General features: G+C 58.1%; 2 protein-coding genes and 1 non-coding gene across 5 annotated transcripts; all 3 read left to right on the forward strand.

Annotated features, from left to right (window-relative positions):
• The first annotated feature begins 1,520 nt into the window (after positions 1 to 1,520).
• On the forward strand, positions 1,521 to 10,058 carry NOP53 (NOP53 ribosome biogenesis factor). Of its 2 annotated transcripts, XM_045845281.1 has the most exons (13): positions 1,521 to 1,757; positions 2,199 to 2,263; positions 4,024 to 4,132; positions 4,750 to 4,949; positions 5,327 to 5,397; positions 6,311 to 6,406; positions 7,581 to 7,685; positions 7,759 to 7,965; positions 8,378 to 8,553; positions 8,761 to 8,827; positions 9,557 to 9,633; positions 9,719 to 9,775; positions 9,998 to 10,058. In XM_045845281.1, exons 1-13 carry the CDS (start codon positions 1,534 to 1,536, stop codon positions 10,002 to 10,004), a joined length of 1,461 nt encoding a protein of 486 aa, XP_045701237.1. In that variant the 5' UTR covers positions 1,521 to 1,533; the 3' UTR covers positions 10,005 to 10,058. The 2 variants fall into 2 exon arrangements, with proteins under 2 accessions (XP_045701237.1, XP_045701238.1); XM_045845282.1 differs by lacking the exon at positions 9,998 to 10,058 and having other exon boundaries at positions 9,719 to 9,779.
• On the forward strand, positions 8,871 to 8,979 carry LOC123823069. Its single transcript, XR_006786476.1, has one exon. It is a non-coding gene; the product is annotated as a small nucleolar RNA SNORD23 (small nucleolar RNA).
• A 12,978-nt stretch (positions 10,059 to 23,036) lies between the features above and the next one.
• On the forward strand, positions 23,037 to 27,570 carry SELENOW (selenoprotein W). 2 transcript variants are annotated; one of them, XM_045845386.1, is made up of 6 exons: positions 23,037 to 23,278; positions 24,774 to 24,798; positions 24,893 to 24,946; positions 25,048 to 25,185; positions 25,288 to 25,386; positions 27,193 to 27,570. In XM_045845386.1, exons 1-5 carry the CDS (start codon positions 23,232 to 23,234, stop codon positions 25,366 to 25,368), a joined length of 345 nt encoding a protein of 114 aa, XP_045701342.1. In that variant the 5' UTR covers positions 23,037 to 23,231; the 3' UTR covers positions 25,369 to 25,386; positions 27,193 to 27,570. The 2 variants fall into 2 exon arrangements, with proteins under 2 accessions (XP_045701342.1, XP_045701344.1); XM_045845388.1 differs by having other exon boundaries at positions 23,120 to 23,278; positions 25,111 to 25,185.
• Positions 27,571 to 27,824: the final 254 nt, after the last annotated feature.

The raw sequence follows: 27,824 nt of genomic DNA on the forward strand, positions 1-27,824 counted from the left end.
GGGCTGTGGGGGGATCGCTCTGCTCTCGACCCCCAGGGCAGAGAGCCCCGGGTAGGGCTTGAGGGGGGCTCCCTTCCAAGTTTTCTGGGCTGGGGTGGAGGCCGTGACTCAGTGCTGCGGAGCCTATTGACTCAGCCTGGGCTGGGGGCCAGAACGACATATTTTCCGAAGAAAAGTTACACTGGGGCCCTCCCTCCGGGACAACCCTCCCTCCCACCGCCTGCCGTGGGGCCTGGGAACCGAGCCCTGGGGCGTGGGGTTGTGTGTGTGTGTGCGCGAGCTTGGGCACAACCTGCCCCCGCCCTGTCCGCCAGCGCCCACCCATCAGCCGGGATCCACAACTCCTGACACGTCACTCCTGGACCCACGGGCTCCAGGCGGGGAGGACGGGGTGCCGCCCGCAGGACCACCACGTGTGCGCGCGCGCTCCCGCCCAGAGGATTCGCTATGCAGCCACACACACCCAGGACCACACCCACGGCGCCCCGGGACGCTGTGGCCCGGCGCTTTACCCGCCCACGCGCGCCGGCTTTCGCGGCTCCCGGCGCCCTCTGGCGGGCACTCGGGAGCCGGGCGGGCGGCGGAATCCAGCGCCCAAGGTGGTGGGCGCTCGGAGCCACAAACCAGGACCTGCCGCCTTCCTAACGCTCTGCGCCAGAACTCCGCTGAGTTGGGCTGTACGACTCCCCGCTCCCTCCCTCTCGGTGCCTTTTTCCTTTTTGAGTCTGGAGGAGCCTTTATGAGGCCCTGGATCCCTTGGATGGTTGCCCGGGCCCGAGGACCTCTGAGCTTCCTTCCTTATTTGTAAACAGTTAAGATTTAGTTGATTCTGGGATGAAGTTCAGGGGGCGAGACGGTGACAAGAGCTAACATTTAGATGCCAGGCACAGTCCTAAGCGTTTTGTATAAATGTATATTGTCTTGTTTAATCTTCGGAATAATCTGAGGCAGAGGTACTATTATCATCCCCATTTTACAGAGGAGGAAACTGAGGTAGAACTAAGAAGTTGGCCCAAGATTAAGGATTTTGAGTGTGTGCTTCTAGGATTCTAATAGTGTCTGTTTCTAACATTCCTCCCATATAAACTTCTCTGCTTCCAACCTCGACATTCCGAACGCTCTTTGATTCCCAGGATTCTAGGATTGATATATAGCCCGGCTAAACGTTCTCAGACTGCGACCTATCTTGTTCCGAATAGGCCACTGATCGCTCCGATTTTTCTTTTCTAAGAAAACTAGATTAAAAAATAATGCTCAGACTTAGAAATATCCTGGGCGGCCGGGAAAGATGTTTGGCTAGGGTGAGATGTAGGAACCTAACACGCACGGCGGACAAGAGTCTGCAGAGGAGGGAGAAGCCGTGCACCCTTCCTCAAGATGGCAGCCTCCCTGCGCCTTTGCTGCTCCGGCCACTTTACCAAGATGGCGGCCACCGATGTGGGTCTGGGGCGTGAACGGGACATCTGCGCGCGCGCGCGTACACGCCCCAAAACGGATATCCGCTGCCGGCGCCTGGCTTCTTCCTTTAACAAGATGGCGGCAGGAAGCAGTGGCGGTAGCGGTCAGCTTCGCTCGAAAAGCGAGGCCGATTCCGGTTTCTTGGGGCTGAGGCCCACTTCGGTGGACCCAGCGTTAAGGCGGAGGCGGCGAGGCCCCAGAAATAGGAAGCGAGGCTGGCGACGGCTCGCCCAGGAGCCGCTGGGGCTTGAAGTTGATCAGTTCCTAGAGGATGTGCGGCTGCAGGAACGCACGAGTGGGTGCGTGGGGCGGGACTTCTGGCAGCTGGGCCGCGTTCTGTGTGGTGCAGCGTGAGGGGGCTTCCGGGGTGCTGGGATCACCTGTCCCGGCTGTCCCCGGGGAAGCCGAGAGCAAGGGCTGGGGATCCCGGGTCGGTGGCTGGGGGACTTGGTAGTGTTACCAGATAGAGGACTCCTAGTTACACTAGAAATCAGGTAAGCAAGTGCTGTAATTTCTTAGCGTTTGTATGTCCCGTGCAGCCCCTCAGCATAGTGAGTTTTAAGTTCTGTAAAATGACGGGAGAAATCTTAGCCTGAAGGGGCCCCGTGCCAGCCAGAGGATGCTTGACTAAGCATAAGCGGAGAGCTGGGCCCTGTCAGCGAAGTTAAACCTACGCCTTTCGCAGTGTCTTGCTGCCTCCTCAACGTCTGTGACTGATGTTCTGTATTTCCGTCTCCCAGTGGCTTGGTGTCAGAGGCCCCGGATGAGAAACTCTTCTTCGTGGACACCGGCTCCAAGGAGAGAGGTAAGGAAGGGGTTTGTGTGTTGCAAGGCAGTGACTGGTTGTTGTCTAGCCCACCGCAGCCTCTGAGAGTATCTGAGCTGATGACGTGGCTTGATGACAAACACCTTCCAAAAAGGGGCTTCACTATGAACAAGAGGACCTAGAATGAACAGGAAGCAGGCTAGAGACTGACTTAAAGAAGTCCGATTCTCCTTTTGTCGTGTCTGAGATCTCAGTGCGCAGAAGAGCCGGCAGGGGTCTGTTTGCCTCGATGAGTAGATGAGACATAGAACAGTGGGGCTTGCTCATTTGCTCAAACGCAAGTCAAGGACACTCTGTAACGAGTCAGATCAGTTTTAGTTGACATGTGCTTTACTAAGAAATAGAGGATCCACTTTAATGAGTGGGCGAGAAACCTGCCTTAACCTGCTAGGCATACTTTGCCAGAATGCAGGGTCGGGAAGTGCTGGAACAAGGGGAGAAGTGAGTTAGGGGTTGTTAGGCTGCACCTCCCGTTCCTGGAAACGCTGACAGGCAGTCTGCTTCTTTGGGGCATGGACAACGAGCTACAGGGGCTGCTTCCTCGGGAAAGCTGATGGTTTTAATGGGCAAACGGCAAGCCGCTTTAACAGTGGGACCCCTGTAGTGGCCATGTTCGAGGTCAGTCAAGGGGCCTGCCCTGACCAGAGTGAGGGCCTGCTCTCAGGAAAGGAGAGCAGGTGAGAAAGGGCTGGTGAGGAGGGCAGCTTTGACTGAAGCGCATGCATCTGGGCTGCGGATGGAAAGGGTAGGTCAGGGCCCACCGAATGAACTCGGGAGGAGGTAGTGAGCGCTACTTTGGTGAGTAGGGAGTTTCCTTGGGGCACAGAGGAGGGGCAGTTTACAGATTTGGCTTTAAGTTAGAAAGAAGGTGGAGTACTTGAACAACAATAAAGTAGAAAGGAAAAAAGGCAGAAAGACAATAGTGATCGTGTGCTTTCACAGGGGCTCCCTGTGCTCTGTGCGTCCCTGTGCGTCGGGCGGTAACGTTCGGGCTTCGGAAGCACAGGGAGCACAGTCGTTTTCACCAGGTCCCACGGTAAAGGGGAGGCTACGGATTTTGTCCCAGTATGTTTTCTTCTAGAGGTCTTGCTTTTTACTGTTAGGTTTTATCTTTATTTTGTTACATTTTTTTTTTTTTACGGATTCTAAAGATGGTATAGGGAGGGAGAAAGAGAGGGAGAGAAGCGATCGATGTGAGAGGGAAACATCGATTGGTTGCCTCTCAGACACACCCCAAGGGGTACCAAACCTGCAACCCAGGCATGTGGCACGGCTAGGAGTCAGACCCACAACCTTTTGGTTTGCAGGACGATGCCCAACCCGCTGAGCCACACCAGCCAGGGTTACTATCAGATTTTAGAAAAGGCAGAAAACCCTCCTGTGCTGATAAACGGTCACACTGGGTCCAGCTTCCTGGGCCTCAGTGTCACCTGGCCACCACCTGCTCTCCTCCTCGTTGGGATTACCAGTTCTGCAGCCATTTCCCTGCTGTGCCGGGAAGCCTCCCATGTGTAGGGCTGTGGTCTGACTCCTGCTGTGTCCAGTTGGCCCCGGAAGGGGGTGTGGTGGGGGGACAGAGTTTGGGCACCTTGAACCGTGCCCTTGGGTCCTCCTTCCTCAGGTGGCGGCTTGGAGTCAGCCTGGCGCCCCCATGGAACCAGGGTGGGGTGTGTGGGGAGCCAGTCATGGGACTTGAGGAGGTCCGACGCCTTGACTCCTCTCCTCTCTCCCACCCCCAGAGCTGAACAAAAAGAGAACCAGAGACCAGAAGAGGCCACTGCTTCTGAAGAAACCCCTCCGGGTCGACCTCGTTTTGGAGAACACGTCCAAGGTGCCAGCCCCCAAAGAGTGAGTGTCCCACTGCCCTTGGGCCCTCCTTTCCCGCTGGAGCTGGGCCTCCTGCCTTCTCTGCGGCAGCCCCACTCCCTGGCCTGAAAGGAATTGCTGGGGAGGGAGAGGGAGAGAGGTGAGCATCACTCGGAGGGCAGCAACGGGGTCAGACTCAGGCTTGGGAGCACGGATCCGAGGGATCGAGGCAGGAGCCGGGTGCTGTGGCTGAAGCAGGTGGGGGTGCGGCCTGGATCTGCCCAAGGGCCGTGGGGCTGGGAGAGGAGGGGCCGGTTGGAGCCACTGTCAGGAGGAGGGTCAGGCAGTCCCTCCTCTGAAGGGGCTGATGTGGACGGTGGGTGGGGCTGCCCCCCGCCCCGAGGTGGGAGATCGGTATTGTTTGGTGCCTGGGAGACATCCAGAGCAAGGGCCCCAGGGGTCATTGTTGTGTGCAGAGAGGTCTGGACTGGAGACAGACCTGGGGACACGCTCTTGAAAATGGCTGGACAGAGTGGGAGTGGGCAGAGCTAGGAGGAAGCTTGCCTTTTGAGGGGGGAGCTGCCCGGGGAGGGGTGGGGGGCCCAGCTGGAGGAGGCCTTTGCTGCTCCCACCTCACTCTGTGGCTTCTCCCGCCCTAGCATCCTCGCCCACCAGGCCCCCAATGCCAAGAAGCTCAAGCGCAAGGAGCAGCTATGGGAGAGGCTGGTGAAGCAGGGCGAGCTGCCCCGAGACGTGCGCAGGGCGCAGGCGCGGCTCCTCAACCCTCCCGTGGCCAGAGCCAAGCCCAGGCCGCAGGGCGCCGTGGAGCAGCCCTTCTACGATCTCTGGGCCAAGGATAGTGAGTGCTCTGCCTTCACCTGGGGGTGGGGACATTGTGTCTGAGGGCGTGATCTGTGGGTGTCGTCTCCACCACCGCAGCAGGGTCGGGCACCTCGAAGTGGCTCTTTGCCCATTCGTGCTTCCCTTTCCCAAGTGCGCTTTCCTGGGGGCCAGCTCCTGCCCCTCAGCCGCGGTCTCTCCTGCCTTCCGGAGCCTGACCACTGCTTTTGTTGCCTTGGCTTTTGAGGCCGCTCAGGGTCTGAGAATCAGTTTCTCCCTGGCCCGGCTGCAGTGCCGTCTTTGTGCGAAGGGGCAGGGTCGCAGGGAGCCCCTTGAGGCCCCAGGGTTCCCCACATGGCAAAGCCCCTAGCAGCCACCCTCCTGCTGCCTCCACAGACCCTCTGGAGCGGCCACTGGCTGGCCAGGACACGTTTTTCCTGGAGCAGACCAAGAAGAAGGGCGTGAAGGTGAGACCACGTTGTGGGGCGGGGGTGTCCTGGGTGATTGGGCTCAGGGGAGGGGCTGGGAGCAGTTGTGCCTGCCTGGCGTTGGGGCCCTGGAGCCTGGGTCTCAGAGCCCGTGCATCCTGTGACATGTGTGGCGAGTTGGGGCCCCGGAGGGAGGGCGAGGGAAGGCCAGGGAAGCCCTTGCCGCAGAGGGAACTTGGGCCAGTGGGGAGGAGGCTGAGGGGGCGCAGCTCCGGTCTCCGGGTTTATTCCAGGGGCGGTTTGCGTAGGGGAGCAGTAGGTACCCATCGGCGGCTGTTTTGAGGAGGTGGGGTTGTGGGGGAAGGGGGGCGAGGGCCGGGGCATCCAGGGTGAACCTGTTTCTGCTCAACCCTGGTGGAGGCCCGCCGGGCATGGACAAGGGCAGTCGGTGAGTGGAGGGGCTGCCGAGGGTGCTGCTCAGCCCTGAGGGTGCCGCTCAGCCCTCAGGACCCTGGCCCTTCCACCAGGGTCTTGTGGAAGGTGGCGGGTCCCCGGCCAGCTCAGATTCTGTGTTTCTCATGAGGCCCCCCGGGGGTGGAGGGAGGCCCCTGGACGGGGGGAGGCCCTGCCTGCCCTGATAGGCTCTCTGGCGGCAGTGACTGAAGCCAGTTGTGCTGGACCCAGTGCTCACACCCGCCTCCCCCACCCTGTCGGCGGGACTGCAGGGATTTGTCTCAGCGAAGATGGGCAGGGCCCCTGCTTGCAGGGGGCTTGTGGGTCCTGGGGAGTGCCACTCCCGGCCACCGGCCGTCCCTGGTTCCCCCGCCTAGCTGGGAGGCCGTGGGCTGGGCAGAGTCTCGGCTGCTCCCGGGCTGGAGTCCCAGCTCTGGGGTCCATGAGAACAAGAGTCCTGGGCCCCCGTCCTCAGTCGGCTTTGGTTTTTGTCCTCCAGCGGCCACCGCGTCTCTACACTAAGCCGTCCCGGGTGCCTGCCGTGGAGGTGACACCTGCCGGAGCCTCCTACAACCCAACCTTCGAGGACCACCAGGTACACAGCACTCCCCAAAGTCAATGCCTAGCCGCGGGGCTGGCATTTCACTGCCTGGCATTTCCCTGTGCTCAGTGGGAGCCGAGGGCCCAGCAGTGACCGAGGTAGTCCCGGGCCTGCCCTCCTGGGGCTCACAGTCCAGTGGGGGTGACAGCTGTTCCCAGTGACAGCCCAGAGTGGGCAGGGCTGGGGAACCCTGAGGGTTGTCCAATCTAGCCTCTGAGATCAGGAGGGCTTCCTGGAGGAGGGGGCAGCCACTGAGCCTGAGGGGGAGCTGGCTGTGGGGAAAGGGAATGGGAACTTCAGGCAGGGGGCCAGCTCTCGCAGAGGCCCAGAGGTGAGTGAGTCCCTGGTGCCTCTCGGGAAGTTCACGGGACGGCCGTTCCGGAGGCCGCAGCGAAGTGTGAGCACACAGACTGCGCAGCCAGGGCAGGCCAGCAGTGAGCGTCCCTGTGTTCGCTTCACAGATGGTTGAGGAGCAGGGGTGCCGTGAATGGTGGGGGCATACCCTGCCAGTGGGGAGCGTGTCCCAGGGAGAAACCCGGGTCACGGAGTAGCTGCGGGGCACGCGTGAACGCCGTTCTGTGTCGTCCAGATTAGCGGCGCTCTCGGCCGACCGGAGTGAAGCTGGGTGTCCTCACCCGATATTAACGTGTGCACAGAGGCAGATGCTGGCACCCGGCAGTGGGAGCGTGGGCGTGGCCACATGAGAGGGCCGCGTGGCTGCCATCAGACACACTGACATGCACAGTGTAGGTGCTGGGAAGACGGAGCAGACAGATGGCGTGTTTAAAGTCACGTGACTGCTTTGCAGAGGTGTGATTCCTCGGCCACGTGATCTGCTCACTTACAGGCATGGCTCAGTGATTTCCAGTGTGTTCACTGAGCCGAGTAGCCATCGCCACAATTCTAGAACATTCTTACCACCCCAGAGAGAAACCTGAGGCCCATGGGCCACCCCCAGTCCTGTCTCCGGCAGCCACCATGCTCCTCCTGCCTGTGGACTCGCCGTTTCTGAGCATTATGTGTAGATGAACTGCCCTTGAAGGGAGCCAGCAGAGCAGCGGGGAGGTTAAGCGTTAGGGAGCCCCCTTTGGCCACTGTGGGGGGCCACGTCTGGAGCCCCAGGAGAAGTCCCTGGGGGCTCAGTTTGAACCCCAGCCCTGTTTCTCAGACCCTGCTCTGGGAAGCCCATGAAGTCGAGCTGCAGCGGCAGAGGGAAGCAGAGAAGCTGGAGCGGCAGCTGGCCCTGCCCCCTGCCGAGCAGGTGGCCACCCAGGTGAGCCCACGCCTGCCCGCCCTCCCCTCCTTCCCCAGCTTCCACCCTCCCTGACACCCTCCCTGTTGCCCAGGAGTCGACGTTCAAGGAGATGTGCCAGGGGCTGCTGGAGGAGTCCGACGGGGAGGGGGAGCCGGGTGAGGGCCAAGACGGGGGCCCTGAGGCGGCCGGAGATGACACAGATGGAGATGCCCAGGCCTCAGCCACGCCTGCTCTCCTGACCGCTGTGGAGAAGAAGACGGAGCAGCAGCGGCGGCGGGAAAAGGCCGCCCGGATGCTGGTGAGCAGCGCGGGCTTGGGTCTGCGTCCCCTGGTCCCGCAGCCTGGTTCCTCCTGCCTTCAGCCCACTCTCTGTCCTGTCCTCTCTGTCCTGCCCGCAGTCTGCCTTCCCGGTCCCCGCAGCTGCTCTGCCAGCCGCCCCGGTCTCCCAGCGGGGAAATGGCAGGGGCAGGCTGGGTCCCACTGCTCATGGAGGGTCAGGGGTGGCTGGGATTCATGGGCCACTGACAAACAGATCGAGGAGGACGGTGGTTCTGGGAGACCACTGCTGTGGAGAAACTGGAGCGCTGGCCTGGTGTGACCTGGGCTCGGTGGCTGGGAAGGCTGTCTTGTGGGGCGGGGGGGAGCCGGGGCAGACGCCCCTCGGGCAGCTGGTGCTGGGCTGGGGGCCCTGACTCCAGCTGTCCCCACAGCGAGCCCAGCAGGCCTCGGTGCGGGCCGCCCGGCTGCGGCACCAGGAGCTCTTCAGGCTGCGCGGGATCAAGGCCCAGGTGGCGCAGCGGCTGGCGGAGCTGGCGCGGCGGCGGGAGCAACGGCGGGCAAAGCGGCTGGCAGAGGCCGACAAGCCCCGCAGGCTGGGGCGGCTCAAGTGAGGCCCGGTCTGGAGGCCCCCGGGGAGGCCGGGAGGGTCCTGGTGCCTTCCTGCTGGTGCTCAGCCTGTGCCCTGGAAGGCCGTGCCTTTCCCCAAAGCCTTTCCCCATGGTCTCCACGGCCCCCTGCCTAGCCCACTCATCCCCAGGTCGGGGTTTGCACTCTGTGCTTGGTCCAGCCCTGAACGCCCTGTCCCTGTCCCCAGGTACCAGGCCCCCGACATCGACGTGCAGCTCAGCTCCGAGTTGTCCGACTCGCTGCGGACCCTGAAGGTACTTGCCCGTCGGGTTGGGGAGGTGCTGTGGGGGGGGCCCATGCCCAGTGATGACACCCATCCTTGCTCCCCGTGCCCCCAGGGGCTGTGGGCGACACCACGGCTGCCCCGGGCTGGGCTGGTTGGGCCGAGGCCTGGGGGCTGAGGGCACAGGGCCCTGAGACTGCGGATCCCTGGGGTGAGGGGTCGGGTGCACGTTGGTTCGGACCTGTGACCCTCAGAGGGTCCTTCCCCCATCACAGTCCTTGTCTCCTGCCCTCGCCCTCTCCTGTCCCAGAGGGGTCAGCCTAAAGCGCAGAGTGGACCTTGTCCCTCCCCTGCTCAGAACCTTCCATGGCTCCCAGTTCCCCGGGAGGAAGCCCAGGTCCTCACCTGGCCACAGGCCCCGAGTGGGCTGGCCTGTGGGGGGGCCGACCGTGCCCCCTTCTCCCACCCCTGGCCGTTGCCTCCCTGCTTCCTCGGCCTGCACACCCTTTTCCACTGCTCCGTCCTCCTTCCTGTGGTTCCTCCCAGCCCGGCTCAGAGGCAGCCACGGTTGGCACCTGTCACCCCATGAGTTCAGGGCCGGCTGAGCCCCTGCTGCCTGCGGCGAGCTGGGCGCCTCTGCTGACGGGGAGACTGGGCCGGAGCCTGCACTGGAGCCCTGGGGGAGAGGTCGGTGGAGAGGTCGCCGGCCCTCGGGTTCCTTCCAGGCGCCCTCTGAGGCCTCCTCCTCTGTGTCCTGCAGCCTGAGGGCAACATCCTCCGAGACCGGTTCAAGAGCTTCCAGAAGAGGAACATGATTGAGCCGCGGGAGAGAGCCAAGTGAGGGCCGGGCGCCGTGGGGGAGGTGTCACAGCCGCCGGCGCTGTCCTGGCTCTTCGTCACCGACTTTTTTTTCCTCTTCCAGGTTCAAGCGCAAGTACAAAGTGAAGCTTGTGGAGAAGCGGGCGTTCCGGGAGATCCAGTGAGTGATGGGTGGCGTCCACTGGGTCTCGTCCCGTCTCAGACCCAGCCCCCGTGGCCAGTGGCTGAGGGTCAGCCCACCAGATACACCAGAACCCAAGCTGGGGCAGGAGGGTCCCCAGGGGAAAGTGAAAGGGTCCAAACCAGAGGAGGGTGTCGAGTGGGCGAGAGCGTGGGGACCGCACTCCGTTTGTCCCCCCTCAGCCTCCCCTTCCGTCCCCAGGTTGTAGCTGACGCCGGATGCCAGAGCCCTCACCTTTCAATAAAGCACCTTCTGACCACCACCTGGGGCCTCCTGTGTTACTTGTCCCCTGTTGGGGGCAGTGTCTCTCTGTCCCCTGCCAGCACCGGGCCTGGTGGGGACCCAGGGCACGGCAGAGGGCCCCACCACCAGGGCCAGGTGGGCAGTGCTGTCCCCCAGAGAGAGAGAGAGAGGTCCCGGAGGAGCCGGGCAGGCGGGCTGGCTAGGTGTGCAGCGGAGGCGAGGGGAGGGGAGGGCGGGTCCACACCTGGATTTCTGCCTGAGCAGGGAGCCCTGCTCCCGCCCCAGGGGATGGAGGTGGGTCTGGGGGACAGCCCTGTCCCGTGGGGGGGGTGGGTGGCAACAGTCAGTGCCTTCTGTGCTGGACACACTCCCCGAGCCCTCACGACCCTCCCCGCTAAGGAGGGCTCACTGACCCCATTGTGAAAGTGAGGGAACAGAAGCCCTTCGAAGGGTGTAATTCCACCCCATACCTGTTTACTGTTTTTCAAAAACAGTTCTACAAGTAATAAAGGACTGTGTTCCGGGTGTGTGTCATGGGTATGGTGCGGAAAGGAACCAAAAACCACGCTGTCATCTTTGACCTCTGCCCTCCACTCATACCCTCTGCAGAGGTGGCTGTCACTGCAGTTTGGGGTGACGGTGCTGTTATGTCCCTATTTTATTTTTTTAAAGATTTTATTTTTAGAGGGGAGATAGACATTGATGTGTGAGAGAGAAACATCCCTTGGTTGCTTGTTGTGCATAACCTGGCTGGGACCGAGCCCACAGCCCAGACATGTGCCTTGACCGGGAATTGAACCTGTGACCCTTTGGTTCTCAGGCTGGCACTCAGTCCACTGAGCCACACCAGCCAGGGCTCTAAATTGCTTTTTAGTACATCTTAGAGAACTTCAGGTGTCTGTACAAGGTGCTTCCTCATTCCTTTTCACACCTGCGTGGACTCCTGCCATAGGAGCGTGTCATGGTCTCGCCCCTGTAGGCACTAGTGACGCTGGAAGGAACAGCTGTACACGCACCATCTCACGTGTGTCTGGGACAAGAGCCTGGAAGTGAGCCTCTGGGCTAATGGGGGGCCACCACTGAGGGGTCACTGGACAGAGCCAGTGCGCGGCCACGCTGGGGCTTGCCCTCCAGCTGCACGGGAGTGCACTGTTCCCTCGGGGCTCCCCTGCCGCGTGGCCCGGCCCCATGCATGGGCTCAGTTCCAGCGAGGCTCAGTTCCAGCAATAAAATCTTTGTTGTAGGGTCCCCGGCAGTTTCCTCCTCTGTGGGCTTGGACCTTTCGACCATTTTCCTCCTGGGCCATTTGTCGTTTTCTTGTTCATTTGTAGCTGCTCTTTATTAGCCATGGACCTGGAGTCTGTCGTGCGCGCTACAAGCATTTCTCCCGGGCTGTGCCTTGGGGCTTTGGGGAGGGTATCTTTTTGTCAGAAGGGCTGAGCGTTTCCAGTTTTCTGTCATCTTTTCCCATTTTTTATTGAGGCCACTTGGAAAGGTTTCTCCAGGACAAGATATTTATAGAAATAGATCAGGTAATTTATAAGAAAATCAATGAGAGGAGAGTAATGTCAGAGCCTCCCCCGTGTCCTGTGAAGAAATGTCACGACTTGAAGGAGCCGCAGCCTTGGCCTCTGACCCAGTGAGCCCACCCTGGGGGGTGAGGCTGACGGAACCCGCTGGAGGAGAGGAGGAAACTTCACATCCACAGGTGGCCATCAGCACATCCACCAGATGAATGGGTGGGCTGAGGTGGGCACAGCTGCTTGGGCAGGTTCTGCAGCCTGGATGTGAAGCCAAGTCCACAGGAAACACATTTTATTGCCTGGGGACATTGTCTTCCCCTGTGTGCCCAAAAGAGTGTCCTGTGACAAAGGCACATGTGTGTTTTATTGCACATCCATTACCTTTCACATTTGAGTTTTACAGCAAAAGAAAAACAAACTTGGAAATGCTGAACTCGAGTTACACGGTTTGCAAAGAGCATAAAACCACAGGGATGGACGGACAGATGGGGGGCGGGCATGTGCCTGTATGCACCAAGTGCCAGGCACCGCAAAACGTGAACGGTGGGGTCCAGGCGGTGGGGTGTGTGGGAGGCTCAAACTCCACCGTTTGAAAAGGTTCCTAACAATCACAGGGAGAATGGCACTTGGGGATCTAGCGAGATGCTAATGCAGCTTTCAAGTATCGTCCACTTGTTTGCACTGGTTTCTTCCAAGGCCTCATGCCTCTTTTTGAATCTGTAACTGATTTTTCCTGAAGCAGGTTCCCAAAACCATAAAGCTTCAAGCCCCAGAAAATCTGGATCTGCCTGTGACATAAAAGGAGTTGAAAGGGCTACCCACCAACGGGGTAATTGATCCCACAGAATGAACACAACTTGGCTATTTAAGAGGGCGCCCCTGGCCAGGTTGCTGAGTTGGTTAGAGCGTCATCCTAATACGCCAAGGTTGCGGGTTCGATCCCCAGTCAGGGCACCTAGGGAAGCAACCAATGAGTGCACGAATAAGTGGGACAACAAAGCAAAGTCTCTCCCTCTCTTCCCCACCCCTCAACTTCCTTTCTCAAAAAACAAAAACGATTGGAGGTTGTCTGCAGGCAGCAGCCTAGAGTTGCTAAGGGCATGGCTGGGGAGCCGGCGTCCTAATTTCAAACCCCAGCTCTGCTGCAGAGCAGCTGTGGGACCCCACGAAGGGCACTCACCTTCTCTGTTTCAGGATCCCCACCCGCAAAGTGGATGCTGTGGCTGCGTCGTGAGGCTTGTCACGGGGGCTGTGGGCGTCTGCACAGGAGAGCGCTCAGAACAAGGCCTGGCGCAGGGCGAGCCCTTGACGAGCGCTACGAAAACAATGTCCAGAAAAAATCCCAAAAATGGCTTAAAAAAAAATCCATGGAAACTTAGGATCTGTGCCAAAGGCCCCTCACAAAGACTTTCTACCTTTTGACCCAGTGATTGCACTCCTGGGAGCGCGCCTGAGGAAATGGCCGGAAGTGCAGGGGGCGTGTCCTGCAGACAGGCAGGTCCAGCCGAGTGCTGTGCAGAATGGAAGGAAACGTGGTAATGGACTTGGGCAGGCCCCGCCGCCCCATGGAGGGAGACCTCTGTGGCCCTGAGCCCAGGGGCGGGGCGCATGTGTAATTACCGGGACCTGTTTGCGTGCTGATGCTGTGTGGGGAAGGCAAACGGATCTGGCCCCACTCACAGCGGGGCCCCATCAACCCGCCCAGGGCCGCCCCCCTCCCCCGGCTCTGGGGCTCTGGGTGTGGGGCAGGGGGCGATTCCAGGGGCTGCTGCATCCTCCTTTTGCCTGGAAAACGGAGGGCTGTGTGTCTCTGGCTGAGCAGAAACATGAAAGATGTCTGGAGAGAGCGGACAAGCACAGTAGCACTAAGCCAACCCAGCAGAGCAGGCCAGTGAGGGGCTGCCTCCCAACTGTGCTGTTTTCATGGCCACACTGTGTCACGACTGAGCTGTTTTGCATTGAGTAAAATTTCCTTTTACACCTTGCCCCAAACTGGGATCCCTGTCAGTGTTGGGTTGGTGCCAACGACCCTCCTTGGCGTTGCTGTCTTCCTCACATCTGCTTTTCTGCCTCTTCGCTTCCTCCCTGTTCTTCCTTTCAGGGGAACACTGGTGGGCTTGGCTGACCGCCACCCGCCCTGGTTCCTGCAGAGGCTGGAGTGGCTGCTGCATTTCCCAGGCACTCTTGCAGCGGGGTTCTGGATGCAGAACGGCCCCTGCACTTAAAGCCCCTCCAGAGACGTGGACAGCAGATAGGACCCACGGTCACATCCAGGATGGAATGTTCTTGAACTCAGCGGTGCCAGTGGTGGTCTCAGAGGCAGCAGGACCGCTGCTCCCCTGGTCCGTGGGTTCTGCAGTCTGTCGTCACTCTGGGCATCGTCCCCGAGGGCCGGGCCCAGAACCCACTGTGCAGCCTCCCAGGGCTGGAAATGCACCTGGTGCCCAGCATCGAGTACTTTACCGTTTAAAACACCGGGAGCGGTTTCTGTGAGGCTTCCATCCCTGCCCTCGGCAATCACGCACTGCTTTCATTTTTTAAATTGTAAGAGCTTTCTGAGGTAAGCATGAAACAAAACCAGTGTGAAAAATTAATGTAGTTTCGGTGTTCATTTGCCAGCAAGAGATGGTGGTTCAGAGAAGGCGAGGGGCTTACCCAGGGCCAGGAGCCAGGGTCCAGCGCGGCTTTCCCTCCATTCCACTTGGAGAGCCTAGCCTTCCAGGAGTGAGGCAGGAGCTCTAGAGACAGCTGAGGATGCCTCCGCCTCTCTGTGCCTTACCTGCCCAGCGTGTTCGGGAGTGTGTGTGTGTGTGTGGGGAAGTGATGATTTAAAATCCTAGACCTGCTTTGGCTGGTGTGGCTCAGGGAACCGAGCACCAGCCTGTGAACCGAAGGGTCGCAAGTTTCGAGTTTTGGTCAGGGCACATTCCTGGGTTGCAGTTGGAGGCGCTCAAGAAGCAACCGGCTGATATGTTTCTCACACATCGATGTTTTTCTCCCTCTCTATCTCCCTCCCTTCCCATCTCTCTAAAAATAATAAAATCTTTAAAAAAATTAGCAGAAGTGAAGTAGGAGAGTGGAAATCATTAAAAAAATAGAATAAAATAAAAGCCTGTGACCCACATTCTGGAGTGACACTCACATAAGTCCCCTGGGTCAGCAACATTACAGATTCCTTTTTTTTTAACTGATAATATGTCGTTTAATTAATTAATACTTGTTCCAATATAGAAAGCTGTCTCTGTCCCAGGTCCTTGTTCTGGTCCTGGTGAGACAGATGCTACTGTGAGCCTCTTTTTACAGCTGAGCAACCCAAAGCACAGACAAGGGGAGTGACTGGTTAAGATGTGAGATTCCGCATTGGCTGGTGTGGCTCAGTGGATGGAGCGCGGGCCTGCAAATCAGAGGGTTGCTGGTTTGATTCCCAGTCAGGGCACACGCCTGGGTTGCAGGCCAGGTCCCCAGTGGGGTGTGTGTGAGAGGCAACCACACATTGATGTTTCTATCCCTCTCTTTCTCCTTCCCTTCCCCCTCTCTAAAAATAAATAAAATCTAAAAAAAGATTTGAGATTCCACTCAAGTCATGTCCATTCTCCCTTTGAAATAGTCCTTCCATTTGTCCCCATACTCTCCCCCACCTACCCACTGAGCCAAAATACTGAGTTCTCTCCTGGTAATTGACATTTGAACAGAGACGGGAATAAAATGAGAGGCAGCCACCGTGTGGACGCCACAGGGAAAACCTTTCCCGTGCAAAGGCCCTGGGGTTGGGAACCTCAGGAAGGGCAGGGAGACCTGGGCACCTGCAGCCAAGTGAACCAAGGAGAGAATGTGGTAGGTGAGGCCCAAGATGCAACCTGGGGCCAGTGAGAGTCCTCTGGCCCTGAGTGGGGAACAGGTTATGGGATGCAAGAGATGAAGCAAGGGTGGGAGTTGGGGGGGGCACCCAGTGAGAAAACAATCACAGTCGTCCAGCGGGGAGATGATGGTGCTGGACCAGAGTGGACTCCATGGAGGTAAGAAATGGTCAGATTCCGGATTGTTTTGAAGGTGAAAATGCCCAAACTGGCAAAGAGGCTGCGTGTGGGTGTGAGAGGTTTGGGGGGAGACAGAAGATGACCCAGGGATGTTCTGAGTGGAGCAGGTGGATGGACAGAAGGGCCCACTGCTGAGATGGGGCGCAGATGGTTTCGGGAATGCAAGCTCGGGAAAGCAAAGCCCTCACTCCTTCCTGGCTGGCGGGGTGATGCGGAGGGAGACAGAGTGAGCGGGACCCGAATGCATGAATGGCGGCGGCATGAGTTAAATACAGGGAAGCTGAGACGTGGACAACTCAGGTGAGAGGGGTTTGGGGTGGGGAAATTCGACTGGCCGGATTCGGCCTGAGCTGCCTGTTAGGCTTGTAAAATGGTGAAGAGCAAGGAGTGGCGGGACCCAGGAGCTGGAGCTCAGGGACCGGTCAGGGAGACACGGGGCGCGAGAGCCTGTGGGGATGCAGGCATGTGAGGCAGCGGGAGTGGGCACTGGAAGCTGAGTGTAGATGACAGTGGGGAGGAGGGAAGAGAGGGAGGTCAAGTTGAAGGAAGGATGGGAGTAAGGGGTGGGAAGGGCGGCAGCGAAGAGGGCACGGCAGGTGAGGCCCGAGAGGTGAAGAGAGGGTACCCCGGGCGGTGGATGAACCACTCTGGCCCCATCCCCACCCCACAAAACTGGAAGTAAACCCAGGAGGGAGCCGGGTGCTGGACGTTGGGTCAGGGGTTGGATTTCTGCCAACTGCTTTGGGGAGGGGAGTAATACAAGGCGGGGACCCACCCCCGGGACCGCTTGGGAGCGGCCTGGTGGTGCCGCCGGTGCTCCTGTGTGAACATAAACGCCCGTTCTCTCTTCATGTTCCTTCGTGGACGGTCAAATGCAGCATCTCCCAAGTTCAAGGGGAAGCGGGACGATGAGAGGAAGTGGCCGCCAGGGGGCGCTCAGAGTCCGCGCTGAACCCGCCCGGGAGCTTCCTGCGCGAACCTCACTGCCTAGTCACTATTCCTCTCCACCCCGCAGAGGGCCACGCTGCAGCTGGCGGGATAACAGCTAGACCGGGGTGGGTGCAGATGCGAGGAGACCGCTCTCTAGTCCCACCCCGAGGGACTTCTGGGGACCAGGGGGCTGTGGGTTGAGGCTTGAAGGCCCTGCTCCGTCTATGAGACTTGGTAATGTCCTCGAGGGTTCCAGGCCCCCTCAACCGGAGCCTGGAGCAGGACCTCGCCTGGTGGAGTGTAGGGTAGGGGGCAGGGAAGTGCTAGACCTGGAGAGGTCGGGGGGGGGGGTGTCGGTTAACGGGTGAGAGCCAACGGGAGGAGAGAACGGACAGGGGTCCCTGCTGCTGAGGGTCATTTGTAGATCCCAGTGGGGCAAGGCCAGAAAGTGTGGAGACAGTTGCGCTGCACATCTTCGCCACTTCGCTGTGGGCGAGGGGTGGCAGTCCTCACTCCTGATCTCCCCCTTCCCCTGTACCTGCTCCTGCTGCCAGGCTGAGACCGTACCCAGAACCCCCAAGGGCCGGCGGGGTGTCACTTCACCCCATTCATTCCTCAGTGGATCCGTCTATCCGCCTCTCAGGCCACATCTCCCACTGGTCCATCTGAGGCAGGAAATACGAAGCCAGGGAAATTCCTTGGCGAAGGGAATGAAGGAAACTGAGACATAATAATTAAACAAAGCCAAACAATTTGAGCAATTCACAGGCAGCTAATGAATCACAAGGTTTTATCTTCCCTAACCAAGGCTACGTAGGAGCCTTGTGTAGGTTTACACATTCCAGACGGTGCCAGGGGAGACCCACCTCGGTCCCATCCCTCTTCCATGAGATTATTTAAAAATAAAACTAACACCCTAGTCAGGTGGCTCAGTTGAGGGGGCGTCCTCCTGTATACTGAAAGGTTGTGGGTTTGATCCCCAATTAAGGTGCATATAGGAAGCAACCAATTGGTGTTCCCCTCTTCCTCTTAAATCAATAAAAACATATCCTTGGATGAGGATTAAAAAAGTTGAAAATGAAATTAAGCAGAAAATAATGCCAACCCCTTCATACACACATTTTGATGAATCAACATATTAGAGGACACACCTGGAGCGCTGATGAGTAGTCCGTTGAGGCCCCTCCTGGGACCTCCCCCAGGATTCCCGCTGAACAAGGGAAGATAGAAACCTCGAGATGAAGGACCCTTCCCAGACGCTCTCACTGTTCTCACTCGGGAACACGCCCGTGCCTTCCCCCCTCAGGTGTGTGTCTGTATCCTCTTTCTTCTAAATGCTGAGGGTCCCCCTGAGACCTGCAACCAGGGGAGCCGTGGGCAGCAGCAGCTCCTCCCAGGCTAATCCCCTGCACCCGTCCCCAAGGCCCCCTTTTCTCTGACTTCCCAGTGAGCTAAGGCAGCCCCGCCTGGGCTCTCCACTTGCTTCTTCTATGCTAAGCCCTTCCCTGCTTCACCGTCCCTGGCTTTAATAAATGCACCCTCAAATTCACCTGGACTGTCATTACAAAATCTTTCCCACTAAAGTCCAGAACCCGCACACTGCCGGCTGGCCCCAGGCAGACCCGCTCAGGGTCAGGTTCCTGTCTGGTGACAATCTCAACAAGTGAGGACAGAGGGAAGAAGAAATGAGAACAGAAACTGGTAAAAAAAAGCAACAACAACAACTGTACCATAGAAAGAACAACAAAGACATAACTTTGTTAAAAACTAATACAATCAATAGCCCCTGCAAACACCAACAAAGAGAAAGGAGAGAAACTACAGGATCAAGAACAAAGGAGGGACATGACTGAAGATCTGGCACTAAAGACACCGAGGAGCGAGGGCCAGAGGACATTATGAACAATTTTATGCCGAGAAATTTGAAAACTTACAGGACACATTCCTAGCAAAACACAACTAACCGAAAATACAACTACCCAAAGCAAACACACACACACACAATAAGGAATCTAGTAAAGACCAGTAATCCATCATTTCAGATTTTCACAGAGAAACACGCCTCGAGCATTTGGCTTCCTCAGAGGATGTCACAGAACAACCAAGGAAGAAATGACCCTGGTCTTCTGCGAACTCTCGAGGCCTTGACAGAGAGAGAGCCTTCCTCACTTCATCCCTGGAGGCCTGAGGGACCTCACTGTCAGAAGCCCGGTGGGAACGTTGGAATGCGGGGGAGGACAGGCCCGGAGCCAGGGCAGCCGAGCGAGGGCCGGCGTGTGTGTGTGTGTGTGTGTGTGTGTGTGTGTGTGTGTGAAGGAGAGCGGCACTCCTACCCAGGCCCGGCCGTGTTCACCTCGGGAACCACGTCTCAGCAGCGCAAGGAGGGTGTGAGGGTCAGGGACCGCGGAAGGGAGTTTGCCGCCTCATTCTCTGAAAGAGAGCATCCTGTCGTCTCAGTACACACGAGAGGAGCACTGGATAAAACTCGAAACCCACTTTTTTCCTCTTTTTTTACAACTTGTGGTCTCTTTTATCTTTCTCTTTTTCCAAAGATTTTACTTATTTATTTTTAGATAGAGGGAAAGGGAAGGAGAAAGAGAGAGAGAAACATCAATGTGTGGTTGCCTCCTGAGTGTCCCCTACAGGAGACCCGGCCCACAACCCAGGCAAGTGCCCTGACTGGGAATCAACCAGTGACCCTTTGGTTTGCAGGCCGCCACCCAATCCACTGAGCCACACCAGCCGGGGCTTTGTTTCTTCAAAATCTATTTTGTATTAAAGATAACAAACCCTTAGAAATGAAGACGAGAAGTGAGTACCTGAGCTCACTGAAGGGCGTCTGCAGAGCTACCCCACAGGGACGCCGGGTCCGATGCGGCAGGGCTGCAGGTCTCTCCTGTCCCTGGAGTGAGACGGCCGTCTGGTACTCACCGCCTCTCTGCGCCATCCTGACGGCCCACGCAGCGGGAGACAAAGACACAGTCGAGGAAGGGAAGGAGATAAAGGGTGAAAACTACAAATTTTTAAAAGAATTTCGTGAGTGTTTAGGTACAAAACCCAGAAGAATCTATAGATAATTATTTAACATTAATGTGGAAATGTCACATGATTACTGGATACAAGTTAATAAAACACATTTAATTTGCCCTGGCTGCTGTGGCTCAGTGAACTGAGTGCCGGCCTGAGAACTGAGAGGTTGCTGGTTTGATTCCCAGTCAGGGCACATGCCTGGGTTACGGGCTAGGTCCCCAATTTGGGGCCTGTGAGAAGCAACCACACATTGATGTTTCTCTCCCTTTCTTTTCTCCTTCCCTTCCCCTCTCTCTAAAAGTGAATAAGTAAAATAGAAAAAAGAAAGAAAAAATACTCCTTTCCCTTTAAGGATGCATATTAGCTTCTTATCAGCCAAGGGGCAGCCTGGAAGGAAATGCACCCTCACCTCCACCCCATCCGACGTGCCTGAACTCTAACTGTCTGGTGCTCGCCTGGAAAGAGATAAGAGTTATCGCAGGGAGAGGAAGATAAGAGTTCTCCTGGTGCTAACAAATGACTTAGTCCAGTTGCTTTCCTGTTTCACAGACGGTTCTTACATGATTCAATTGTTTCAAATGTTTGTGAGCCTTCAGATACATGGCATGTTTTAAAGATGGTTTTTGTGAAAATAAATGACGTTCACAATGGTAACCGCTGATATAAACGGAACAGTGAAATCACTGGATAATTTCTTCAAGGTGCATTGATATGACAAGTGTTTATGGAGTGTCCATTGTGTGCCACTCAGTGCTTTAGATTCTGGGCACACGCCAGGGAGGGGACAAAACAGAAAGACACAGAGGGCACCTTCTTGTGGAGGAGACAGCTAATGGGTCAAAAGATTACATGGGCCCTGGCTGGTGTGGCTCAGTGGATTGAGGCAACCACACACTGATGTTTTCCTCTCTTTCTTCCTCCTTTCCCCTCTCTCTCAAAATAAATAAATAAATAAATAAATAAATAAATCCATCCTTTTTTTAAAAAAGAGGCAATATCATTATAAAAAAAGTTGGGAAATTTTAGTTTTAGGTGATAGTTAATAAGCTTTGTAGTTAATACATGTAAAAAGCTATTGTCTCAGGAACTGAAGGTTTGTGGCCCCTCCAGCCCCAAGCCCACTCCCGGAGACCATGAACAGTTCCACCTTTGAGCCCCAGTAGGGTTGGAAGGCCTTAGGATCATATCTGAGCCACTGTGCTCCAGGGAGAGACGTCCCTCGGCCCAGGACACAGAGAAAGAAAATCACCCAGGACACAGGACGCAGACAAAAAATTCGCCGATCAACAATCAGCAGATGGAAGGATGTTAGGGACATTGCCGACTGCAGCTTTTACCTGATGGACCTCTCCCCTGAATTCTAAGCCCCTCACCTACACTTTTCTCCCCTTGAATTCCAAACCCCTCACCTCGGCTTTTCCCTCCTTCTAAAAAGGCTGACGTGAAGGGAATGCAAGACCGCCTTCTCAGACCGCTGGCCACCTGAACAAAGCGCCCATAAAGATTCAGTCCATCTGTGCTTACTGGGTCTGGTGGGTGACAGGCAGCATGAACGCCGGCTTTGCGGTTCCCTAGTGAGAGCCCGATGTGCTTCCGTGTCCCCGTGAGGCAGAGCGGAGGCGTGCGCTGCCGTGCTGTGTGCCTGGCTGGGTTGCGGTTTGCCTTGGTGTGCGATTGTGTTGCCTGCATGTTCCCATTGGTGTGTGTGTATGTGTGCGTGTGTGAGAGAGAGAGAGAGAGAGACCCAGCGCTGAAGTCCTGTCGAATTCCTCCAGCTTCCCCACGTCAGCACAGCAGGGGGCCCTTGGTTGTCAGTGGCAGGAGTGGGGTGTCTTTCTTCTTTTGAGGCCCCTGGCAGGTTCTCAGCTGGTCCACAAAACACACTTTGAGCTTCTGCCCTGTGTCTGACCACCTGCTGAACATGCTGGGAATGTTGGGGGGCACGAGAGAGCACAGAGGGGACACGGACTCAGCCCGAGGGGACACGGACCCAGCTTGTAATGGTATACAAGAATAATTTTGGGGGGAAAACAGGGAAAGTCATGACTCCCACAGATGTAGAGGTAAACATGTGTTGAAGGTTGGGGTGATGCACACCGACAAATGCCGGAGGTTCCCAGCAAAGCAGCGGACTCGGGGAGAGAGAAGCAGGGAGAAGATCTTCCTCAGCCTCCAGAAGAAACCTTGCTGCCATCTTGGTCGGGAGTTCAGGCCTCTGGAACTGTGATGCCAGTTTCTGTGGTTTAGACCCCTCAGGTTTCACGATCGTGCTGTGTCACGATGGACCCAGCAGCAAATACAAGATGCGACGTAGACAAGACATCGTTTTCCACTGAAGACAAACTTTCCCTACAATATGCTGGAGCTGGTTACTGGAGGGTGAGCATGAATCCAGCAGGAGAGGGTAGCAACAGCACGTGCAAAGGCCCTGAGGCAGGACAGTGGGTGAGGTTCCTGATGAGACAGCTGTGCTTCCATGTGACTGGGGCTGCTGAGAGAAGGGGCAAGAAGGGACCCATGCGACCAGGCAGGGGCAGATGGTGCTAAGGTTTGGGGTTTTGTTCTGAGGGTCCTGGACGCTCAAGGAGACTGTTCCCCTAGACATGGACTGAGTCCAGCCCTCCACTAAATGCTCCAAGTCACAAGCTTATCACGTCTTTCCAAGACCACCAGGATCAGAGGTCACACAGCAACAGGGGTGGAGTGGCACTTGAAACCTGCCTGCCACCTGCCGAGACGTCCGGGTGATGGCAGGTGAGAGGAAGACAGAAACTGGGACAGGAAGGCTTCCCAGCGGAGTCTGTGGTTACTGAGCTGTCCCCACGAGCTAGCTACTGTTCTAGTTCGTCCACCCACGTGAGGCTCACGTCGGCCCCAGAAGAGAAGTACTGTTTCCAGGTTGCTCTCTATCCTTATTCCCGCCGTCCCACCACTGTGCCCCCAGAACTAGGGCTGCAGGTAGGTCCGCTGCACAGTCCCTGAAGGTCCTTACGCCCATCTTCCAAACGGGGAAACTACGGGTCAGAGAGAGGCGCCCGCGCCCCAGCACCTTCCAGGAACCCCACGTTTCCAGGAGCTGGAAGGCAAAGAAAAGAGGGGTTGCTATGGTGATCAGGCGTCACCCGGGTCTTAAAAAGGCAGCTGGGGGCCCTGGCGCGCTCTCTGGAAACCTCGGTGGCATGGGCCAGCCCCCCCAAGCCCCGAATCCTTTCGGACCCGGCCCTCTCGCCCACTCCCGGGCAGGAGAGGGGCCCAAATGCCAACCCCTCTGGGATCACGTGGTTAAACCGCCACCCTCCTCAGCAATTTCCCTTCCATCCAGTCGGGGTGGGTTCTGAGCCCCGCCTCCACTAGGCCGTACCACTCAGGCCCGGAGGGGGGATCTGGAAGGGAGGATCCCGGAGGGGACGCTCAGGACGTCTTCCGGGGACTCCTTCTGTCCTACACTCCCTGACCCACCGCGGGGAGAGGGGAGGTTTGGGCCAGACGCTCAAGGGGGCGGACCGTGGGGCCCCTTGTCCCCGCTGTGGACAATTGTCCTCTCCAATCCCCCCCCAGGCGTTGGTTCGCGCTGTGGGACGCGGAGGCTGGTGCTGGGTGCAAGGCTTTCCCACCCAGACGCAGACCCCGCCAGTCCGGGGCCGCGGTCGGTCGTTGCCTGCTTTCGGGTAGATGCTGCGCTCCGGCGTCATGAGGCTCGCGGTCCGAGTCGTTTATTGGTGAGCAAGACGCCTGAGTCCCCGGCCCGGGCCCAGTGGAGCTGGGCTCCGGGGACTGGGGGCGTCGGGGGCAGGTCCCTGAGGACCCTCCGCGAGAACGGGGCCTCCCGTGGGGGTGGGGTGGGCGCGAGCGGGGCGAAGACCAGAGCGCCTCGACCCCTCTCCAGGTTGGGACCTCCTAGACTCCTCAGGTTACAAAGGTAGACCTGACACGCGGGTGCGGCCATTTGAAACCTCCCCAGCCTAGGGCCCAATTTGGGCGCGGGCGGGGTCCGACGGGTAATGGGAGAGGAGCTTCAGTCAGTGCTTAGCTGTCCCCTCCCCCAGCACCGAGAACAGTCGTGGGGTGTGGTCGGAGAGTTAAGAATGTTCGAGAATATTCGGTGTGGTTTGGAGAGGAATACAATGGATGGACCTCATTACTAACCCTGCACCCAGTTTCCCCATCTGTAGAGGGAGAGCGATCTTAACAGTCCCCACGGAGGGAGCCCTGTGTGTGTAACGGTTTGGTCAGATTCCCGGCAGTGGAAAAGCCGGGGGAGGCCCCGGGCGCGGGGGGCGGGGCATTTTCTCTCGGAGACAAGCCCTCTGCCTTGCCCTGTGGCACGTGGTACAGCGCTGGCGTGCACAGGCAGGCTGGCCTGTGTCTTTCAGCCAATTTGTGTTGTGTGAAATTCCCCTACCAGAAACCTCATGAGGGAGGAGGATCTTAGCTCCATTTTACAGCTGAGGCTGGGAGTGGGGCGGGCAGGGCAGTAGCTGGCGGTCTGGCCTGCAGCTCCCAGTCCAGGTCCGCCCCCCGTCCCGTCTGTGAAATGCCCACCGCGGCAGCCCCAGCTTTTGAGAGCACCATCAGCGCTGCTTCAGCGCCAGAAATGCCCACTCGGCAAGGCCCGAGTGGAACGACCTGTGAAGGCCCTTGCCAGGCCTGAGCCCCAGACTCGGGTCCTGAAATAGCCTGCAGTGGGGGCTGGGGAGGAGTTACATTTCATCCGCGGGCGGGGCAGGGCCTTGGGGATCCCTCAGAGCCTTCCAAGCCCGGGCGGGAAGGTAGGGGTGCAGACTGGGCACGTGGGGGGGGGGGTGTTGTTTCTGCCAGTCCCATCCTAACTCTGCCCTCTTCCATTCCCTCCCTCCTTCCTCCTCCCTGTGGTTGTCTCGTCACACCCTTTTCCCTGAACCCCTCTTTCTGTCCTTGGCTCCCCTGCTGTGTGCCGTTTCTGTGTGTGGATATCTGCCTCCTTTCTGTATCCCTGTCCCCCCATCTCTGTCCACTCCCCAACAATCTCTGTGTGTCTTTCCTCTCGGTTGAGGGTGTCTGCCCCCTGCTTGGTTTCATCCATGCCCCTCTTCACTTCTTCCTGGTCCTGCCCCTGTTTCCCTCCATTTCCCGCTGTCCACTCCCTCCCACCCCTCTCCCCCACCTCCCTCTCCGGGGTTTCCCACCGTCTCCCTCCGCCCCTGGACTTCACTCTCCTGGACTCTCTCCCACCAGTGGTGCTTGAGGCTACAAGCCCAAGGTAAGCGTAGTGGCCAGCCAGGCATCCAGGGAAGATGGGGGGAGGGCTAGCTGGCTTGGCCTCTGGTGACCTCTGTCGTGACCCTCCCTTACAGTATCTTCAGCTCAAGAAGAAGTTGGAAGATGAGTTCCCCGGGTGCCTGGACATCGTGAGTCTTGGGGATGGAGGGAAGGGCTCTAACTTGGGTCCCACCACCTGTCCAGCAGCGAGGGGCAGCCTGACCCTTCGCCCTGGCCCTCCCTTTCCTAGGAGGGGGCGTGTCTCCAGGAGAGCACCCCAGCCCTTGCAGCATCTCTGTCTCCCCCCCTGCAGTGTGGCGAGGGGACTCCCCAGGTTACCGGGTTCTTCGAAGTAACAGTGGCAGGGAAGTTGGTTCACTCCAAGAAGGTCTGTCTGTCTGTCTGTCCTGCCTCATTTTCGGACTGTTGAGGGCTGGGGGTGGGCTTGGTGTCTTGGACCCGGCTCACCACTTCCATCTTTTGTCCCCAGAGAGGCGATGGCTACGTGGACACAGAGAGCAAGTTTCTGAAGCTGGTGGCCGCCATCAAAGCCGCCTTGGCTCAGGGCTAATGGGCCCTAAAGGCAGAGGTGAGGGGGCTGGCTCCTGGACCCTGGAGCAGATTCCTTGTTCCCAGCGTACTCCAAACCTAAGCACTGGTTTCCAGCCCGGTGCACCCCAGAGCCGGCAGCCATTCCCGCCCTGTTCTTTCGGTCACAGAGCTGTGTGTCAGCACCTTCCGAGCCTGGTCCCCAGCTTGCCAGCCAATATGTCCCAGATGAGCCCCAAACCCCACCTACCCTGGAGCTAGGCACCGGTTACTAGCCAAGTCCGAACCGAATTCTGGCTCCAGACTCTGGAGAACCTAGAAGTGCTTTCTACTACCCTCCAAACCTGAGTGCTAGGCCCCCCTGCCCTGGCCCTCCGTGTTTAGAACTGAGTATCCTATCCCAGAATACTGCGGACCCCGGCACCTACCCCCAGCTTGCTGGTTCTTAGATGCTTTCAGCGCTGGTCCCATGTCTTAGGGTGCTTTGCTAGGACCGAGTGAGGTCACGTTCAATGTGAATTTGGACCTGCAGGAGTCACTCAGCGCAGTGTAACAGTGCAACAGTGCAAATGCCGTGTCTTGAGTGTGGGTCAGAAATGAAGAGAGCCCCCCCACCACCGATTTAAAAAACATGAAGCGTCGCGTGATTTCAGAGCTGCGTGAGCTGCGTGCAGGGCGCTGGTGCTCTGAGGAGAGTGGGACGGGGTGCCCTCCGAGTGGGGCCTGACTACTTCACCCCTCAAACGGAGCCCGCCCCGTGCAAGCTTATGCCACACGCCACCTCCCAGCTGTCAGTAACTCAGGCGCTCCCTTAAATCTGCATGGGGTTCACCCTAATTCCAGAGAGGTCCATCAGTGGGTGATTTTGGCCCACAGAAGTGAAAATGGCATTGACTCAAGAAGGGGAGAGGGAGAGAGTGGTTCTCATTTGCATGGTTTGTGAGAGCAGTTTTGGGGTCTCCAACGGCAGCCTCGGGGTCGGCGATCTGCTAGGACTCACAGAACCGGGCAAAGCAGTTACACCTGGTTACGCTTCCTCACAGGGAAGCAGTGGAGATTAGAGTCGGTGTAGGGAAGAGGCAGTGGGCAGCGTCCAGTCGTGCGGACACTCACTTAGCCCCCACCCCCGTCGGTGGTGTGTGACAGCAGACACGGGGTGTCGCTGGCCAGGGAAGGTCACCTGAGCCTTGGTGTCCTGGGTGTTTCTGGGATGTCAGGCATGTGGACATAGCTGACTGCCTGCATGGCCAACCTCAGTTCCAGCCCCTCCAGAGGTCAAGAGCTGCTGCCTTCCGGCCAAGGCACCCCGTGTCAGTCACCTGGTTAGTGCGGGGGGGGCCAGTGTGGCTCCAGACAGACCAAGGCACTCTGACCAGGCAGGGCACTCCAAGGTCACTCCCAGTTAGCCTGTCTCTGGGCAAGGTTAGCCCCACGGAGTCCTCGGGTGACTAGAGGTCTGACGGGGGGTGGCCTGGGTGGGGGGAGGGTGGGAGGAACCAGATGGGGTTGTGATGGCTTCTCCGGAATCAGACCCTGGGCAGACTGTGGAGGGCTGTGTGTTGGGCTTTCTGTAAGTCGGCCAGGGCCACCCCCTTCCACACAGCCCCCCCCCTTCCTCATCGGAGTTGCTCAGGGCAAGCTCAAATGAGGACTGAGTCTGGGCCTGCCTTGCCTCGTTGGGTTACAGTTTTCGTCATGGTCGTGCACTTTCCTTGTGCTTCATTTTCTCCCCGAGGGGCTGTGTCCTGCATCTCCCTCTTACCATTCTTCCCTCAGTATTGGCCCAGCCCGGCCTCTCTCCCTGCAAGCTGACCCTCCACCCTCCCTTCTTCTTCTCTCTGCACAGTTCCGTGACCTGGGCCCCGCCCCTTTCGGCAGACGCTTCATGACGGGACGGACTGAAATGTCTTGTGGACGCAGGTCTTTCCCCGATGTTCTGTGGCCGCCGGGCGGGGCAGAGATGGACGCCCCTGGTCTTTGCCTGTGTGCGTGCGTGCACGAGTGTGTCCCCCAAGAATCTAGCTGTTCATACCGGCCCTCCTCCTCCCCAGTCCTCCCCCCCGCCGCCTCCCCTTCATCCTCTCCCTGTCTCCCTGCTGGTGTTTCTGCTCTGAGCTTCGTTCTCAAGGCGGAGCCTAGAAAGGGATCCCGATGCGTGAGGCTCAGGTTTCAGCCCTGTTTGCAACGGTTCACAATTCAATAAATGTTGGATGAGTTTAACAAACCCTGCCTGTGTCTGCGTGGGTTCCACCTCTGCTCCGGGAACGTGGCCCCAGCGCCGAGTGCCCTGGCGCCTGGCTAATGGACAGGCACTTTGGTCCCATGGTTGGAAACACGCAGCCGTGACAGAAAGGTAAAGGAGACTCTGAATCCCAGATCAGGGTTGGTTTGGGAGGGCTGCTGACACCGCAAGGCGACCAGGCGGCTCAAACCACCGACATTTCCTCTGTCAGTGCTCTGAAGGCTGGGAGGCTGAGA

Source organism: Phyllostomus hastatus, unplaced genomic scaffold (assembly GCF_019186645.2).
Source record: "Phyllostomus hastatus isolate PE091 unplaced genomic scaffold, TTU_PhHast_1.1 phas_contig_468, whole genome shotgun sequence".
NCBI classification, from domain to species: Eukaryota; Metazoa; Chordata; class Mammalia; order Chiroptera; family Phyllostomidae; genus Phyllostomus; species Phyllostomus hastatus.